At 39.4% G+C, this 18,751-nt stretch overlaps 2 protein-coding genes and 2 non-coding genes across 7 annotated transcripts; 1 reads left to right on the top strand and 3 right to left on the bottom strand.

Annotated features, from left to right (window-relative positions):
* The first annotated feature begins 208 nt into the window (after nt 1-208).
* On the top strand, nt 209-2,236 carry LOC107491468 (uncharacterized). 3 transcript variants are annotated; one of them, XM_052262326.1, is made up of 5 exons: nt 209-528; nt 617-708; nt 805-976; nt 1,161-1,283; nt 1,359-2,236. In XM_052262326.1, exons 1-5 carry the CDS (start codon nt 343-345, stop codon nt 2,013-2,015), a joined length of 1,230 nt encoding a protein of 409 aa, XP_052118286.1. In that variant the 5' UTR covers nt 209-342; the 3' UTR covers nt 2,016-2,236. The 3 variants fall into 3 exon arrangements, with proteins under 3 accessions (XP_052118286.1, XP_015967793.1, XP_052118285.1); XM_016112307.3 differs by having other exon boundaries at nt 599-702; XM_052262325.1 differs by having other exon boundaries at nt 599-708.
* A 429-nt stretch (nt 2,237-2,665) lies between these two features.
* On the bottom strand, nt 2,666-4,557 carry LOC107491469 (homologous-pairing protein 2 homolog). Of its 2 annotated transcripts, XM_016112308.3 has the most exons (6): nt 4,459-4,497; nt 4,247-4,272; nt 3,582-3,849; nt 3,369-3,439; nt 3,076-3,264; nt 2,668-2,991 (listed from the first exon to the last, which is right to left on the bottom strand). In XM_016112308.3, exons 1-6 carry the CDS (start codon nt 4,484-4,486, stop codon nt 2,893-2,895), a joined length of 681 nt encoding a protein of 226 aa, XP_015967794.1. In that variant the 5' UTR covers nt 4,487-4,497; the 3' UTR covers nt 2,668-2,892. The 2 variants fall into 2 exon arrangements, with proteins under 2 accessions (XP_052118419.1, XP_015967794.1); XM_052262459.1 differs by lacking the exon at nt 4,247-4,272 and having other exon boundaries at nt 2,666-2,991; nt 4,459-4,557.
* Nucleotides 4,558-12,182: 7,625 nt separating this feature from the next.
* Nucleotides 12,183-12,290, bottom strand: LOC127747943 (small nucleolar RNA R71). The gene has a single exon (XR_008009889.1). It is a non-coding gene; the product is annotated as a small nucleolar RNA R71 (small nucleolar RNA).
* A 5,854-nt stretch (nt 12,291-18,144) lies between these two features.
* On the bottom strand, nt 18,145-18,252 carry LOC127747881 (small nucleolar RNA R71). The gene has a single exon (XR_008009828.1). It is a non-coding gene; the product is annotated as a small nucleolar RNA R71 (small nucleolar RNA).
* Between the last annotated feature and the right edge of the window lie 499 nt (nt 18,253-18,751).

Below are 18,751 nucleotides of genomic sequence, written 5' to 3'. Positions count from 1 at the left end.
CAATAATAATAATAATAATAATAATAATAATAATAATAATAATAATAATATCGATGAGCATATTAAGAATATGATGAAAGCATTTAAGGTTTTACGGTTTTACCTCGTCTCTAATAAATAAATAAGTAAAAGTTATGCATGCAACAAAAAATAAATATAAATAAATAAATAATTGAATGACGAATTTGTTACTTGCCGACTGGTCCTCTGGTTCATTCTTAAACTAGCGTTTAAAAGATCCATTCTCTATAACTGGCATGAACGCCCTCAAGTTTGCGTGTTTCTAGAGGTTGGTTTCTGCCATAGTTTAAATTATTTACTCCGCTCCTCCTCTACTGTAAGATGGGTAAGAAGCTCGATGCTCTGCTTGGAAGAACTTTCAAGGCTGCAAAGTTCAGGCCTATCATAACGTTAGCCATTTCACGCATTGCTGTGCTCAAGAACCAGCGCCAGGTTCGCCTTAAACAAGCCCGTTGCGATGTCCTTCAACTCCTCCAACTCGAACACCATGAACGAGCTTTGCTTCGAGTAAGTTTACATGTATAATATTATTAATTGTTTTATAAAAGTCATACTTTGATCATTTTTCTTCTCATAGGTTGAGCATGTTATCAAGGAGCAAAATATGTTGGATGTGTACGACAAGATTGAAGGATATTGCAACCTTGTGATCGAAAGGATCCATCTCATTGAACAAGAGAGGTTAAAGTTATTGCTCTACACTTCATAATTTGCAATTTTACTTGATGTTTTTTTTTTTTTTTACTTATTAAATTCACGAGCTGTATTTTGTTCTTTTTATAGGGAATGCCCTGAGGAACTGAAGGAGGCAGCATCCGGCTTACTCTATGCGGCCTCAAGGTGTGGAGATTTTCCAGAGATACAAGAGATTCGTGCAGTTTTGACATCTCGGTTTGGCAGAGAGTTTGCTTCACGTGCTATTGAGTTAAGGAACAATTGTGGAGTCCATCCTCAGGTACGTATCGTATATGATAATCAGTTATTTTAACAAGTCTCAGATTGTCATCTTCCCATTATTTTGTTATGGCTGCTTTAGACACTAGATTGATTTATAACTGCATACCAAATGCTAATAAATCGCACTAGTTTTTTGAGTAATTTTTCTTTTCTGTATTCATTTTTTATGTGGCTACTTATAGATGGTACAAAAGCTGTCAACAAGGATGCCAAGCTTGGAAAGCAGAATGAAGCAACTCAAAGAAATTGCTTCTGAGAACAATATTATTCTGCAACTTGAAGAATTTTCCTCTGTTTCGGTTGAGGTAAATATAAAACCAAAGGAAGCAATATAGTTTTTTCTAGACAACAAATAATGGTATCTGATGGGATATATGCAGGAGCAATTCAATGCGGAAAATCAAAACCAGAACAAGCATGGGATAGGAGAAGAGAATTTTCATAATTTCCCTAACAGAGGAAAAGATGAAGAGTTATACGATTCATTTAAGGCAAGGAAAAAGTACAAGGATGTAGCTGATGCAGCACAAGCAGCTTTTGAATCAGCAGCATTTGCAGCAGCTGCCGCAAGGGCAGCTGTGGAACTCTCCCGATCTGAACCCCATGATCCTGATGATCATAACACTTCAAGCCCCAAACAGAGAAAATTTTCTCATGGACATAAACCTCAACTGGAAGAGACAGAAATCTTTAATGAAACTCTAGGAGATAACAAGGATATAAACAGGTTAGAGAAACCAAAAGACAGTTTAGGTTCCAATTCAATTGATGGGATTTTGAAGGTGTCAGTTGATGCAGAAATTGAGGCTGACACTTTAAATAAGGAAGTAGTTTTTGATGAAAGTGATGACGATACCAATAACAAAATGAAGATAAATCATTATTCTATGCCGATATCTCCAAAATATACTAAGGGTAAGGCAGTTGGATCAGGCTCTCAGAAACATGAATCTAATAAAAAAGTGACAAGAACCAAGATGCAGAGTGGACCTCAGTTGGATTTGGAGAAGAGGCCAATTTCTGTGAGGACTAGATGAGTAGACAAGTACAGGTTGCTATTGAAAATGAATGTATGTTGCTTTCCATGCTGCATTTTGGATGTGAGTTTTGCTAGTAGCTTATCTAAGCGTGTAATTATGGATTCAATATTTTTTATTATTTTTATTATCAAGATATTGTTTTGGATTTGCAGTGTTGTAACTTGTAAAATTAATTTATTTAGGTGGAATAAAAATGAATGAAATCATCTGCAGTTGTTGCAACAGTGTCATAGAAATAGGCACCCTGTGGACATTTGCATAAGAAACAGAATGATATTTGACAGTACATATGATGGCAGAAAAAAAAAAAAAAAAGCAGATGATCTTAAGAGACTTCTAACTGAGGTTGCCATTCATAATTGATATTGTATGAGCTATGTCAAGTTAATATAGATTAAACTCATTGTTAACCATTACGGTATTTTCTAGCTTAGAATTGTTCAATTTAAACAATCTGTCATACATGGCAAAGCAATTGTAAGAATCTTAACATCGTGCTTAAGAGTTATTCTTCGAATCTGTTAGATGTCAATAGTGATTCATCAGCAGAAATGATGCTGAAATCAAGTAGGAAAATGCTTCATATTGATAATTTGATATGACCTTGAAACATGTACATTAGTGAAGCATGCTATATTTCTGTCCAATGCAACTAATGTCAATGCCTAAAAAGATATAAACAATAACATTGGAGTGAGTCACGCTTGTAAATTCACTAGGGAACAAAGGCAAAAACTAGGTCTGAATTGTAAAGCAATTACATAGCGAATATAATTTTCAAACATGTTCAGGGAGGTCAGAACCCCAAGGAATATACACACCTAATTGTTGATTAGGAAGAGCAGACATCTGAGACTCCGTCCCTATAAATATATCAGTAACCCCTTGGCCTTTTCTTTCCTTGTTGGATAAGGTCACTGTATGATTGCAAACTCACTCCAACATCTTCATCATATTCTATTCCAAGCTCCTCCTGCCAAGTACAAACATGCATCAGTATTAGAACAGATATATAGAATAAAACAAAATCCGTGATCATGATGACCCAAAACAATACCCTTAATTCCTTGGGATCCTTAGGTGAATTCTCAGTAAGAGTGTCCCATATATCCTTGAACATTCTTTTACGCTTTCTCCACTGACTTATTTTCTCTGATAACATGGTCTCCACAGCCATGCGTTCTTCAGGACTCACCAGGGTAACACCTCCGCGTAGCTTGGTCAACTTGTTCTCCATTTCTTGAACCTGAAGCAGAAGCCAGAGATGGAAACAATCTTAATCAAAATCTGCACAATTGCAAATTCTTTTATCAACAATGAAATTCAGCACTAAACATGCACACTAGCTACCTCCATCCTCAGATCTGCTTCTCTACCACAGATCTGTTCCAGTGTTAAATTTGACTGCAATGATTTAATCTCTGCATTGACAAGTTACATTCATAAATTTCAGGATTCAAAAGGAGCTTGTTTAAAATCACAAATTGATGAAAACTATCAACAACAAGGTTTTTGATAACATTAATCAATGCGATGGTTTGATGATCACATAATTCAGTGTACCTGCTTCAACCTCATTAATAGTCTTTTTCTGTTCTTCAAGCTGCTTTTGCAGTTTGGCATTCTGTTCTTTCATCTGATTAAGCTCTTCACTGTTCAGAATGTTGAACTGATCCTGCCGGGCAAGGTATATCTTCTGCTTGCCATACTCCTTGAAAGAAATACGGCCACCATCAGCAAGATTGTCCAGTGCTTTCTGTATGGCTGCCTTCTTGAGGTTGAACTTTTGCAGAGCATCCGCCACATTTTGAGCATTCAAAGGCCTATTTTGCTGAGAAAACAAAGTGAAAAAAAAAAAAACCCAGAAAATAAACGAATTTTCCAAAGACCCAAATCAACATAACTTAAATTATTCAGTTCAGAAAAGTGTGCTGTTTTCAATTACTTTGGTGGCAAAGAAACTGAAAAGACCATAAGCAAAATATGGAAACCTCAATGAATTTCACCAAAGACACTTATCAATATAAGCTAAAGTATATAGTTCATAACAGTATGCTAATTTTTTTAACGCATAGAAACTAAATTGCCAAAAGAATAATAATAGAAATTGATTAAAAAGAAAGTGAGCACGATTCATGAACGCTACTGTTCGAAGAAGACATTACTTTTGAAGAACAAGCGCAAACAACCATTTAGCATCAAAAGTATATGACTACAACATAGATTACCTCATTCACGAAGTTCAACACGATCGCTGCGAATTAAACGAAAGCACAAATAAATAAATAAAATAGATGAAATGTTCAGTTCAGAAAAGGAAATCGCTAAAGCAAAAGCCGATAACAGAAAGGGGAAAACAGAGAATAGAGAGCTTCAATCTGAATCTAACAATCAAAGAGAGCAAGGGTGGAGGAAGTGGCGGCGCCGGTGATGGATTTACCTTCCGCGCTATCCGATTTTGGAGCCATTGTTTGGAGTATGAAAATGGGCGGGAAATTTTACGGAACTCCATTTTCTCCTGTTTCAGCGTCAAGTGAGGATTGCCTGGCAAGTATAATGGACTACTGGAGACTTGTGAAGATGGTAGTTTACGTCTTTACGACATCGGTTTACTTTTCTATTTCTTTTTACTGTTTAAATTTTTTAATCTGGGAATCTTAAAAGTTACACTCTTCCTCACTTCCATTCTAATATGAAATTCCAAACCGAATAACTATTTTGCATCTTAAAAGATATAATTTTTTATGAAATAATTATTTTTTAAAAAAAATAAAATTTTGATCCTCTAAAGATAATATCAATTTAATAAAAATTCTTTCTTTCATAAGTGTGAAATATTTCATACCTTTGATTCATTTTTTTTATAAAAATACTTGACAAATTATTTACGAGATAAATGCTTGAAAAAAATTTTTTTTTTAATTTTTGCCATTCACAATAAAAATTACTAAAATAAATTCTCTAAGCAATAAATTTGGAAGATGAAAAAAAAATCAAAATTTTTCAAGCAATTGCATCAAAATATGATTTTGAGTTTTTTGCCTTTTTTCACATAAATCTAGTATATTTGGTGCATTTTCTCAAATTGAAATTATGATTTTGAGTTTTTTGCCTTTATCCAAAATTAAAATTTTTAAAGGTCAAAATGGAAGTTGTTCATACCCTGACTCAATACCATGGCCAGGCCCAACTAACTTAAAAAGACCCAATTCAAAGGGTTGGTCTTCGCTGATCCATCCGACCTCTTCCAAGAGGTCAGACTCGACATGAGCTGGTTAGTGACACTTATTCAAATGAGTAACTGCCTCCTCAAATCTCTCGCTCACTTCTAGAAGAGAGATACCAACAACCCTAAGATAACAAGACGGTTATCCACCATCATAAGTGGAACTACTTCAACGGTGGTTATTGGTTCATCGCCTATAAATACACTGAAACACTCAAGTAAAACTAAGTTCCAAGACATTAAACTTGCTTAACCCCTTGCTGACTTAGGCATTGAAGTGTCTTTGCAGGTACCAACCCCATTCCTCAAAACATACAACTCGGACGGCGGCTCTCTAACGTAAGACAAGTCGGTGACCACCTTCCTTGAATGCTCGAGCCTCACAAACAAGCCAAATCATCCGGTTCTAGGTAAGCTCCGGAACATTGGCGCCGTTGCCGAGGACCTGGAAGATCAACGCACGATGGCAGATGACCAGCAGGAAGACGGACACACCGCATCGGAGTCTGAGCAAGAGCACCAGGATGCGGTTAACAACGATAGAGCAATAATATCCCTACAAGGAACGGAATGATAGCATGGCGAGGGTCCCACCAATACCCAGGGATAAAAAAGGATCTATGAAGTTCATCAACCTGGAAAAGATGGACAGCCCCACTCTGCTGACCTATTGGGACTATAGCATGGTCACCAAGGTCGACTCGAACAGCTAGAGCAGGAGTTGGAACGATAGCGTGAGGCGGAACGAAGCCTAAGGAGAGAGATCGAGCGACAAAGGGAGCTTGAAGAAAAGCTCTCAAAGCTAGAATCCAACCTCCGAAATAAGGATTCCCGCAAAGATAGAGAAGACACCCCATTAGGGGAAGAAGATCCATTTATTGAAGACATCATGAGGGCTAAAGTTCCCAGAAACTTTGAAAGCCCTGATATGGACCTGTATGACGGGACGACTGACCCGAAACATCACCTTAGTAACTTTAAAAGTCAGATGTACTTAGCCGACGCGTCGGACGCTACTCGTTGTAAGGCCTTTCCGACAACTCTGACAAAGACAGCCATGAAGTGGTTCGATAGCCTCCCCCCAGGTCGGTGACCAACTTTGACGACCTCTCGCACAAGTTTCTCGCACGCTTCTTGATCCAGAAGGACAAAGTCAAGCATGCACCCAGCCTATTAGGAGTAAGACAGGAGGTCAGAGAACCTTTAAGAGATTACATAGAAAGGTTCAATAAAGCGTGCTTGAAAATCCAGGACTTACCTATTGAAGCAGTGATAATGGGCCTAGTAAACGGACTCCGAGAAGGACCCTTCTCCCAGTCCATCTCAAAGAGGCACCCGACCTCTTTAAGTGATGTACAAGAACGAGCTGAGAAGTACATCAATATGAAAGAAAATGCTAGGCTATGAGAACCCAGCTGGCAACAAGGGCACCCCCATCAATCAAAAGAAAAAGAGAGGGAGCCCAAGAAAAAAGAAGAAGTTGGATCTAAGAGGCCCAGAAGGTATCATTCCTACACTCCCCTATGAGTTTCCCTAGTCGACGTCTACAGGGAAATTTGTCATACTGAAAAGCTACCTACCCCGCAACCAATCAAGAACAAAAAGGGGAAAGCTGAAATGAATACTGTGAGTACCATAAATTGCATGGTCACTCCACCAATGATTGCTACGACCTAAAAAATGTGATAGAAAAGCTGGCCAGGGTAGGTCGGTTAGACAGATATCTCATGAAAAAGTTGGACAATCACGGGAAAAAAAAAAGAGACGATGAAGGTCACGGACGAAGAAGTCCGCCCCCACAAACCCCCAAACGACATATTCATATGATATCGGGAGGCTTTGCGGGAGGAGGGGTGACCAAATCATCTCGAAAGAGGCATTTGAAAGAAGTTTACCAAGTCAGAAATGAAGGACCCGACCTCCCAACCATTTCCTTCAACAAAGAAGACGGATAAGGTATCGTCCCCGGACACGATGACCTAGTAGTAATCACCATGATTCTCTCCAACGCTCATCTACACAGAATTCTGGTGGACCAAGGAAGCTTGGCGGATATCCTGTTCAAGCCAGCATTTGATAAGTTGGGATTAGACAAGAAAGAGTTAAAGGCCTACCCGGACACTCTCTTCGGGTTAGGGGACACTCCCATTAAGCCGCTGCTACCTACAACGCCTTAATAGGTAAAACAACCTTAAATCGGCTTAGAGCAGTGGTTTCTACCCCCCATCTTTGCATGAAGTTCCCAACACCGGAAGGGATCGCTACCATCAGAGGAGATCAGAAGTTGGCGAGAAAGTGTTACAATGAAAGCCTTAACCTAAGAGATAAAGGCAAAGAAGTCAATACCATTGAGCTCGGAGGAGTCCGAGTTAAAGAAGAACTATGACCACAGCCTGGAGGAAAGACCGAAGAGGTGCAGATCGGACAAAAGGTCGGAAAGAACACCAACATAGGAGCTAGTCTAATGAAAGAACTGAAGCAGAAGTTGACACAGCTCCTACAACAAAATTCCAATCTCTTTGCCTGGAAAGCTTCCGACATGCCTGGGATAGATCCCGAACTCATGTCACACAGATTGGCTGTTCATTCGAGATCCCGACCTATCAAACAAAGAAGATGGAAGCTAGGAGCTGAGTGGGCTCAAGTGGTCGAAGAGCAAGTACAAGCCCTACGGGAAGTAGGCTTTATTAGAGAAGTCAAGTACCTGACCTGGCTGGCAAATGTGGTGCTGGTCAAGAAACAGAATGGCAAATGGAGGATGTGTGTTGACTACACGAACCTTAACAAGGCGTGTCCAAAAGACCCATATCCTCTACCAAATATTGATACCCTAGTAGACTCCAACTCGGGGTATCAATACTTGTCATTCATGGACGCTTACTCGGGGTATAATCAAATCCCGATATACAAGCCAGACCAAGAGAAGACGTCATTCATCACGCCCAGAGCAAATTATTGTTAAGTGGTCATGCCATTTGGATTAAAAAATGCAAGGGCCACCTATCAAAGACTGATGAATAAGGTGCTTGCACCTCATTTGGGAGAGTTGATGGAGGTGTATGTAGACGACATGCTGGTGAAAGCCAAGGATGACGCCGGCCTCTTGAATGACCTCTCGAAAGTCTTCGCCACCATAAAAGCACACGGGATGAGACTAAATCCCGATAAGTGCACCTTTGCAATGGAGGCTGAAAAGCTTCTAGGATTCATTCTAACACAAAGGGGGATTGAAACTAACCCCAACAAGTGTAGAGATGTCCTAGAAATGAAGAGTTTGACTTGCTTAAAGGAGGTCCAGCAATTGAATGGCCGACTTGCAGCTTTATCCAGATTCTTGGCAGGATCAAAAAGCAGATGTTGCGGGCAGAATGGTTCAATGGGCTATAGAGTTATTCGAGTTCGACTTAAAATATGAAACTCGGACCGCTATCAAAGCCCAATGCCTCACCGACTTTGTAGCCGAATACGCAGGTGATCAAAAGGAGACCTCCACGATCTGGGAGTTGTATGTGGATGGCTCCTCCAACAAAGTCGGAAGCGGTGCAGGCATAATACTGGCTAGCCAGGAAGGAACTCAAATAGAAGTCTCCTTGAAATTTGAGTTACCGGCCTCCAACAATCGAGCAGAATATGAAGCCCTGATTGCCGAACTGAAGTTAGCTAAAGAAGTCGGAGCAACCAAAGTTCAGTGACTCTCAAGTCGTGACTTCTCAAATTAACGGAGAGTACTAGGCTAAAGACCCAAATATGAAAAGGTATTAGAAAAAACTATGGAGTATCTTAGGCGATTTCCCAAAACTTAGGTCAGACATATAACTCGGGAGCTCAACAGCAGAGCAGACACCCTCTCCAAGTTGGCAAGTACCAAGCCTGGTGGAAACAATAGAAGCCTAATCCAAGAAACTCTCCAAGAACCTTCAGTCACAAAGGTAGATACCAAGCTCGATGTTTTAGAAGTTTCCGGATTAGACCTCGGTTGGATGATTCCTCTGATCGAATACTTGAAATTCGACATCTTACCAGAGGAACAAAAAGAGGCCAAGAAGATTTGTAGGGAAGCACAGAATTACACATTGGTGAAAAGCGTCCTCTACAGAAGAGGAATATCTACACCATTGTTAAAGTGCGTCCCAACTTCTAAGATAGAAGAAGTGTTGGATGAAGTACATAACGGCATTTGCGGTAACCATCTCGGGGCAAGATCTTTAGCCAGAAAGGTTATTCGAGCTGAATTCTTCTGGCCGACCTTGCAAAAAGATGCCACTGACTTCGTGAGGAAGTGTCAACCACGCCAGACACATGCTAACTTCCACGTCGCTCCCCCAGAAGAGTTAATTAGTATAACTTCTCCATGGCCTTTTGGAAAATGGGGACTGGACCTACTCGGGCCTTTTCCTCAAGCGCCTGGACAAGTTAAATATCTCATAGTGGGAGTAGACTATTTCACGAAGTGGATTGAAGCAGAGCCTTTAGCCACCATCACAACATAAAAAAGTCGAAATTTTCTTTATAAGAATATCATTACTAGGTTTGGAGTCCCCAACTCCATTACCACAGATAATGGTACTCAATTTATCGACTCTACATTCAGAAATTTGGTGTCTAGCATGAAGATCAAGCATCAGTTCACCTCGGTCGAGCACCTCCAAGCAAATGAGCAAGGTGAGGCTGCTAACAAAGTTATATTAGCAGGACATAAGAAAAGACTTCAAGAAGCAAAGGGAGCTTGGGCTGAAGAGCTCCCCTAAGTATTGTGGGCCTACCGAACTACACCTCATTCTACTATTGGAGAGTGATAAACCACTATTTTATGGTTTATATTGTGTTTAATTGTGTGGTTTTATCATGATCCTTACCCACTTATTCATTAAATTAGCATGCATTTAGATTTCCTTCCTGAATTTATTAAATATTTGAAAACTGCTTCCTAAAGACTTTAATCATGTATTTTTAATTCTCCTTTGTTCCATTCGATGCCGTGATCTGTGTGTTGAGTGTTTCAAGCTTTACAGGGCATGAATGAAATGGAGATTGGAAAGGAAGCTAGCAAAAATGGAAGGAACACAAGAATTTGAGGAGATAACCAGCGAGAAGTGACGCGGTCGCATGGCTCACGCGACCGCGCGAAAGAGAGCAAATCGCAGTGACGTGGCCGCATGGCTAACACGGCCGCGCGGATTGGAAAAGCTCGAGCGACGCGGTAGCGTGGACGACGCGAACGCGTGGCAAGGAAAAGGGCGAATGACGCGTCCGCATGGGCGACGCGATCGCGTGACATGTGCGATCTGCATAATCTGCAGAATTCGCTGGGGGCGATTTTGGACCTTATTTCGACCCAGTTTTTGGCCCGGAACAGCAGACTAAAGCCAGAGAATATGCAGAAACCGGAGACAACATTCATTCTACACAAGTTTTAGTTTTAGATCTAGTTTTACTCCTCCTCTAGGTTTTCTCTCTAGTTTTTAGGATTTTAATTTTCAATTAGTCTTAGCATTAGAACATTGAGAAGAGTTATTACCTCATCAAGACCTCGTCATTCTAGTTCGTTCTCTTAACTTGGTTTTATTCTTCCATGTTCTTTGCTTTGTTCAATTTTGTCATTAGAATACTTTTATGATTATTTAATACAAGGATTATTTCTTTTATTTTAATTCATTTTAATTTCTAATAATCATGTCTTCTTTTAATTCCCTTTCATATGTTATGGATTTATTATTTACAATGAGTGAGTAGTTCCCTCACTTGATAGGGAGTTGATTGAAAGGAACTCTTGAGTTGGAAGGATTGAAAGAGAAGTTGTAATTGGGTTAACTATTGGATTGCTATCTAGTCACTAACATCAATCCCTTTGAACTAAGTGGGTTGCAACTCGTGAATAGATCTAGCATTCCAACTTGTTTGACTTTCCTTTACCTAGTAAAGGATAACTAAACAGAACAACCATTAATTATCAATTGACCTTGAATTCATTCCATCAATAATAGAGATTCCAACTAATCAACTCCCAGTCAAGGCTTTTATTTAAATTATTTAATTATCCAATTTAATTTCCAATTTACCTAGCTCAACTTCTTTTTGAAAACATCTGATTAATAAAATAGCACACTTTTCTGCAACTCGTTGGGAGACGACCTGGGACTCATATTCCCAGTATTTTAATTTTAAATTTCTGTGACACCTTTCTAAATTGGTGAGCGGATTTCTGGCGAGCTAAGAACTATACTTGCAACGTATATATTTTAATAATTTTTAATTCGCCAATTTCTGCACGCATCAATTTTTGGCGCCGTTGCCGGGGAGTTGCAATAGAGTGCTAAAGTTATTAATTAGAATTTATTTATCTGCATTTTATTTTATTTTGTTACAATGAGCTGCATGTTTCTTTCGTCAAATGACGCGTTCACTTCCTACCCAAGCTTGCCAATATTCGATCCTGAAATTGAAAGGACTATTTCATGAATAAGGCGAGCTAAGCGTCGGTTAGTCCTCTCTGAGGGCGAGTCTGAAACGTCAGTTGAGGAAGAGACTAGCCCCCGTTCTACTGATTCGGTTGTTTTACATGCAGAAGACATGGCAGCTAGGAGAGTTACCATCCAGGAGGAAGGAGCCCCTAATTTTACACTGCAACCGTTTCAAGCGCATCATCCAGCGGTGGCTACAGATTTTGAAATAAAGACCGCACTGCTCAATTTGATGCCCAAGTTTCATGGCTTACCTGCTCAAGAGCCTATAAAGCACCTGAGAGATTTCCAGGCAGCCTGTTCTACTGTTAGGCGTGACGGTACAGATGAAACTTCAATTTTACTGAAGGCTTTCCCGTTTTCTCTGGAGGAAAAGCAAGAGAGTGGTACTACACTCAACCTCTAGCAAATATGTCCAACTGGGATACACTCAGAAAAGAGTTCCTGGAGAAATTCTTTCCATCTGAAGTTACTGATAAACTGAGGAAAGATATTTCCACAATTGTTCAGGATGACAATGAAACTCTCTTTGAATATTGGGAGCGCTTCAATAATCTTCTGGAAGCATGCCCCCACCACATGATTGACAAGATAGTGTTACTTAGCTATATCACACAGGGTATGAGGCCCCAAGATAAGACCACATTCGAAAGTGCTAGCAATGGGTCTATGAAGAAGTACAAGACCACTGATGAGGCATGGCAATTGATCAGCAATTTAGCTGAATCTACTAGGAACCACAGGCAAAAGCAAGGCCGTTCAAAAGCCGTTGCAGAAGTATCCTCTAACAGAGATACGGCTGCTCTAGCTCAGAGTATCTGTGAAATGACCAACTTGCTGAAGCAAATGCAATTGAATCAACAACAAGTTCAGCAAGCTCAACCTCCTCCACCACAGCAAAGCCAACAGTTAGTCCCACAAAGAGTTTGCAGAATCTGTGCTGATTATAGCCATTATACTGATGAATGCCTGCAACTCCAACAGGAAGACAACATGGTAGCATCCACTCATAACTTCTATGACCGCCCCAACCAAGGGTACAATCAAGGTGGAAATAATAACCATGGATGGCAGGACAATTCTAACCAGAATTGGAGGGACAATAATAACAGAGGAGGCAGAGATAATCAGGAAAATCAGAGGTGGAATAATAACAACAACAGGCAGCAGAATCAACCTTACAGAGCACCTCACCTGAGGCAAAACCAAGGACCACAGAACAATCAACAGCAGACCTCTCAATTTACTCATTCTTCCTTACCTCCTAATGAAGAGTTACTACAATCTTTTGAGCGAAGACAACAGACCATGGAAAATAACATCATGAATAGTATTAATGCCAGTCTGAATGGTCTGACTTCTACTTTGCAAGCTCTTGTCTCATAGATTGGATCAACGCAAAATTCCAGTAACCAACCTTCAAGCTCCACTGGAATCCCCTCTCAACCATTACCCAATCCAAAGGGAGGCATTAATGCCATCACCCTGAGGTCCGGAACCACACTGCAGGAGAGGAATCAGGAGGAGCCAAGCTCACCAGAACACGCCTCAGCTGAAGAGGTGGTAGAAATAGAAGATGTTGAAGAGGAAGAGAACATACAGGATATAGCTGAAGAAGAAATAGCTTAACCACAGGAGGAAGCACCAAAAGGCGTAGACACTACAGAAAACACCACTCCTATTCCATTTCCACAACTTGCAAGGAAGCCCAGGAAGCAGCTGGAACCCGATCCCAAAATGGTAGAAATCTTCAAAAAGGTTGAGGTGACTGTTCCTCTTTTTGATGTTATTCAACAGGTACCTAAATATGCAAAGTTTCTAAAAGATTTGTGTATCCATAAAGACAAAATTAATGAATTAGAAACTATTCCTTTAGGTAGTTCCATATCTGCTTTAATGGGAGGATTACCTGAAAAATGTAGTGATCCAGGTCCTTGTATAGTTAGTTGTACTATTGGTGGTGTGGTAATTTATGATTGCATGTGTGACTTAGGAGCATGTGTTAGTATAATGCCTTTGTCTATATATGATATTTTGAGGCTCCCTCCCTTAAAAAGGTCGGCAGCTCGTTTTGTGTTAGCAGATAAAAGCATTATTACAGTGGCTGGAGTTGCTGAAGATGTTTTAGTGAACATTAAAGGGATTACATTTCCCACTGATTTTTATATCTTGGAGATGCCCCATAATGACTCAGATAAGCCATCTTCAATCCTACTTGGAAGACCATTCCTGAAGACATCGAAATTCAAATTGGATGCTTTTTCAGGAACATATTCTTTTGAGATAGATGGCCGCATAGTAATCTTCAATCTGAATGGAGTCATAAACAACCCTCCGGAAGATCATTCTATCTTCCAGTGTGATGTCATAGATAAAACTGTAGCAGAAGTTCATAAGGAAGAGTTAGAAGAGAGGCACACTGGACAAGGTCCAAGTGTGGGGACCCTCTTAACTGACAGTGAGGGTACTTCGCCATTTTCACAAGCTCCAGACAATCCAGAGCCTGCCCATGATCAGAAGTTAGAGTTGAAACCCCTCCCTCCACATCTCAAATATGCTTATCTTGAAGATGAGCAGAAGTTTCCAGTTATCATTGCAAGGGAACTCACTTCTCAACAAGAAGAGCAATTACTTGATGTACTGAGGAGGCACAAGAAGGCAATTGGGTGGAGTTTGGCAGACATAGTAGGCATCAACCCTCAAATATGTGAGCACAGAATATTTTTAGAAGAGGGAGCAAGACCTGCCCGTCAACCCCAAAGAAGATTGAATCCCACTATCTTGGAAGTTGTCAAAAAGAAAGTGACCAGATTATTGGAAGCAGGTATCATATATCCCATTTCAGACAGTGAATGGGTTAGCCCAGTACAAGTGTTGCCCAAGAAGTCTGAAGTCACTACAGTGAAGAATGAGCACGGAGAGCTCATAGCAACTAGAGTTCAGAATGCTTGGAGAGTTTGCATTGATTACAGGCGTCTCAACCAAGCTACCCGTAAGGATCACTACCCACTTCCATTCACTGATCAAATGCTGGATCGCCTGTCAGGTAAATGATGAGCGGATAATTTATACGCTTTTTGGCATTATTTTTAGAATGTTTTTAGTAGGATCTAGTTACTTTTAAGGATGTTTGGTTTTTATGCTAAATTCACATTTCTGGACTTTACTATGAGTTTGTGTGTTTTTCTGTGATTTCAGGCGAAATTTGCCTGAAATTGAGGGACCTGAGCAAAACTCTGAAAAAAGGCTGACAAAGGGACTGTTGATGCTGATGGATTCTGACCTCCCTACACTCAAAGTGGACTTTCTGGAGCTACAAAACTCCAAATGGCGCGCGTCCAACGGCATTGGAAAGTAGACATCCAGGGCTTTCCAGCAATATATAATAGTTCATACTTTGTTCGAGGATAGACGATGTAAACTGGCGTTCAACGCCAGTTATAGGCAGCAGTCTGGCGTCCAGTGCCAGAAAAGGATCCAAAACCAGAGTTCAACGCCAGAAAAGGATCCAAAACTGGCGTTCAACTCCACAAATGGCCTCTGCACGTGGATAACTCAAGTCTCAGCCCCAGCACACACCAAGTGGGCCCCAGAAGTGGATTTCTGCACTTAGAATCATTCTCACCTATGAACGCGTGCCTGACAACCACCTCCGTTCTACATTAGACCGGGCGCATATCTCTTGGATTCCTTAATCAGAATCTTCGTGGTATAAGCTAGAATTGATGGCGGCATTCATGAGGATCCGGAAAGTCTAAACCTTGTCTGTGGTATTCCGAGTAGGATCCGATGATCGAATGACTGTGACGATCTTCAGACTCGCGAGTGCTGGGCGTTAGTGACAGACGCAAAAGAATCAAGGGATTCTATTCCAGTAGGAGCGGGAACCAACTAGTGATTAGCCGTGCTGTGACAGAGCGCGTGAGCGTAGTTTTCACTGCGAGGATGGGACGAGCCATCGACAAGTGTGATGCCTCCAGACGATTAGCCATGCAGTGACAGCGCAGAGGACCATTTTCCAGAGAGGATACAAAGTAGCCATAGCCGATGGTGACCCCCTATATACAGCTTGCCATGGAAAGGAGTAAGAAGGATTGAGTTGAAGCAGTAGGAAAGCAGGCGTGTTAGAGCCATACAGTATCTCCATTCGCTTATCTGAAATTCCTACCAATGAATCTACATAAGTATTTCTATCCTTTACTGTTATTTCATCTAAATATCTAATCCAATTATAATTTAATCCGCCTGACTGAGATTTACAAGGTGACCATAGCTTGCTTCATACCAACAATCTCCGTGGGATCGACCCTTACTCACGTAAGGTTTATTACTTGGACGACCCAGTGCACTTGCTGGTTAGTTGTGCGAAGTTGTGAAGTTAAACAATTAATTTTACAAATACAAATCTGAGTGATCACGATTTCTCACTACCAAGTTTTTGGCGCCGTTGCCGGGGATTGTTCGAGTTTGGACAACTAACGATTCATCTTGTTGCTCAGATTAGGTAATTTTATTTTATTTTATTTTCTTATTTTCGAAAAAAATGATATAAAAAATACAAAAAATATTTTCCTTTTCGTTTTTCATGAATTAATTTTCGAAAAATTACAAAAAAAATTACAAATTCATAAAATCAAAAATATTTTCTGTGTTTATTGTTAGAGTCTAGTGTCAATTTTTAAGTTTGGTGTCTTGCATGTGTCTCAAGAATTTTGCAAAATTCATCATATGTTCTTTATGATCTTCAAGTTGTTCTTGGCCAGTCTTCTTGTTTGATCTTTGTGTTTTCTTGTTTTGTTTTGTATGTTGTTTTTCATGTGCATTTTTGCATTCATATCACATAAGCATTGCAAATTTTTAAGTTTGGTGTCTTGCATGTTTTCTTTGCATTAAAAATTTTTAAAAATAAGTCTTGATGTTCATCTTGATCTTCAAAGTGTTCTTGGTGTTCATCTTGACATTCATAGAGTTCTTGCATGCATCATTGGTTTTGATCCAAAATTTTCATGTTTTGGGTCAAAATTGTGTTTTTCTCTTGCATCATTAAAAATTCAAAAAAAATCAAAAAAATGTCTTTTCCCTTTTTCTCTCCTAATTTTCGAAAATTTGGATTGACTTTTTCAAAATTTTTAAAAATTAGTTGTTTATTGTGAGTCAAATCAAATTTTCAATTTTAAAAATCTTATCTTTTTCAAAAATCAAATCTTTTTCATTTTTCTTAATTATTTTCGAAAACTTTAAAATATTTTTCAAAAATCTTTTTCTTATCTTTATCTCATAATTTTCGAAAATACTATCAACAATTAATGTTTTGATTCAAAAATTTCAAGTTTGTTACTTGCTTGTTAAGAAAGATTCAAACTTTAAAGTTCTAGAATCATATCTTGTGGTTTCTTGTGAATCAAGTCATTAATTATGATTTTAAAAATCAAATCTTTTTCAAAACTAATTTTAATCATATCTTTTCAAAAATATCTTTTTCAAAATTTTAATCTTTTCAAAATTTGATTTTCAAAATATCTTTTTCAAAACCACCTAACTAACTCTCTCTCTCTAATTTTCGAAAATTATCTTCCCCTTTTTCAAAATTCAATTTTGAATAACTAATTGTTTCAATTTTAATTTAACTTAAATTTTTATTTTCGAAAATCATTTTTAATTTTAATCTTATTTTCAAAATTTAACTTTAATTTTTAATTTATTATTTTGAATAATTTCGAATATTCTCTCTCACTCTCTCATTCTATTTATTCATTCATCTACTAACACTTCTCCTCACCTCAATTCGAACCCTCTCATTCTCCTCTGAGTTCGAATTCTTCTCTTCTTCTACTCACATAAGGGAACCTCTATACAGTGACAAAGAGGATTCCCAGTATCTTCAGTCCACTTTTCTCTTTTTCATATGAGCAGGAGCAAGGACAAGGACATCCTTGTTGAAGCAGATCCAGAACCTGAAAGGACGCTGAAAAGGAAATTAAGAAAATCCAAATTACAACAAACCAGCGAGCACCTAACAGGAATTTTCTGTACCAAAGAGAAGGAGATGGCTGATACTAATAATAATGCAAGGAGGATGCTAGGTGATTAATCTACACCTACTTCCAAGTTTGATGGAAGGAGCATCTCCATCCCTGCCATTGGGGCAAACAATTTTGAGCTGAAACCTCAGCTAGTTGCTCTGATGCAACAAAACTGCAAGTTCCATGGACTTCCATCTGAAGATCCATATCAGTTTTTAACTGAATTCTTGCAGATCTGTGAGACTGTAAAGACGAATGGAGTAGATCCTGAAGTCTACAGGCTCATGCTTTTCCCTTTTGTTGTAAGAGACAGAGCTAGACTATGGTTGGACTCACAACCTAAGGATAGCCTGGACTCCTGGGACAAGCTGGTCACGGCCTTCTTGGCTAAGTTCTTTCCTCCTCAAAAGCTGAGCAAGCTTAGAGTGGATGTTCAGACCTTCAAACAAAAAGATGGTGAATCCCTCTATGAAGCTTGGGAAAGATACAAATAGAGGACCAAAAGGTGTCCTCCTGACATGCTTTCAGAATGGACCATTCTGGATATATTCTATTATGGTCTGTCTGAGTTCTCTAAGATGTCACTGGACCATTCTGCAGGTGGATCCATTCACCTAAAGAGAACGCCTGCAGAAGCTCAAGAACTTATTGACATGGTTGCTAATAATCAATTCATGTACACTTCTGAGAGGAATTCTGTGAATAATGGAACGCCTCAGAAGAAGGGAATTCTTGGGATTGATGCTCTGAATGCCATATTGGCTCAGAATAAGGTGTTGACTCAGCAAGTCAACATGATTTCCCAAAGTCTGAATGGATGGCAAAATGCATCCAACAGTACTAAAGAGGCATCTTCTGAAGAAGAAGCTTATGATCCTGAAAACCCTGCAATAGCAGAGGTAAATTATTTAGGTGAACCTTATGGAAACACCTATAACTCGTCATGGAGAAATCATCCGAATTTCTCATGGAAGGATCAACAAAAGCCTCAACAAGGCTTTAACAATGGTGGAAGAAACAGGC

This window comes from Arachis duranensis, chromosome 5 (genome assembly GCF_000817695.3).
Source record: "Arachis duranensis cultivar V14167 chromosome 5, aradu.V14167.gnm2.J7QH, whole genome shotgun sequence".
NCBI lineage: Eukaryota > Viridiplantae > Streptophyta > Magnoliopsida > Fabales > Fabaceae > Arachis > Arachis duranensis.
Note: the sequence above shows the minus strand (reverse complement) of the source record. Positions and strands in the feature narration are given on the sequence as shown.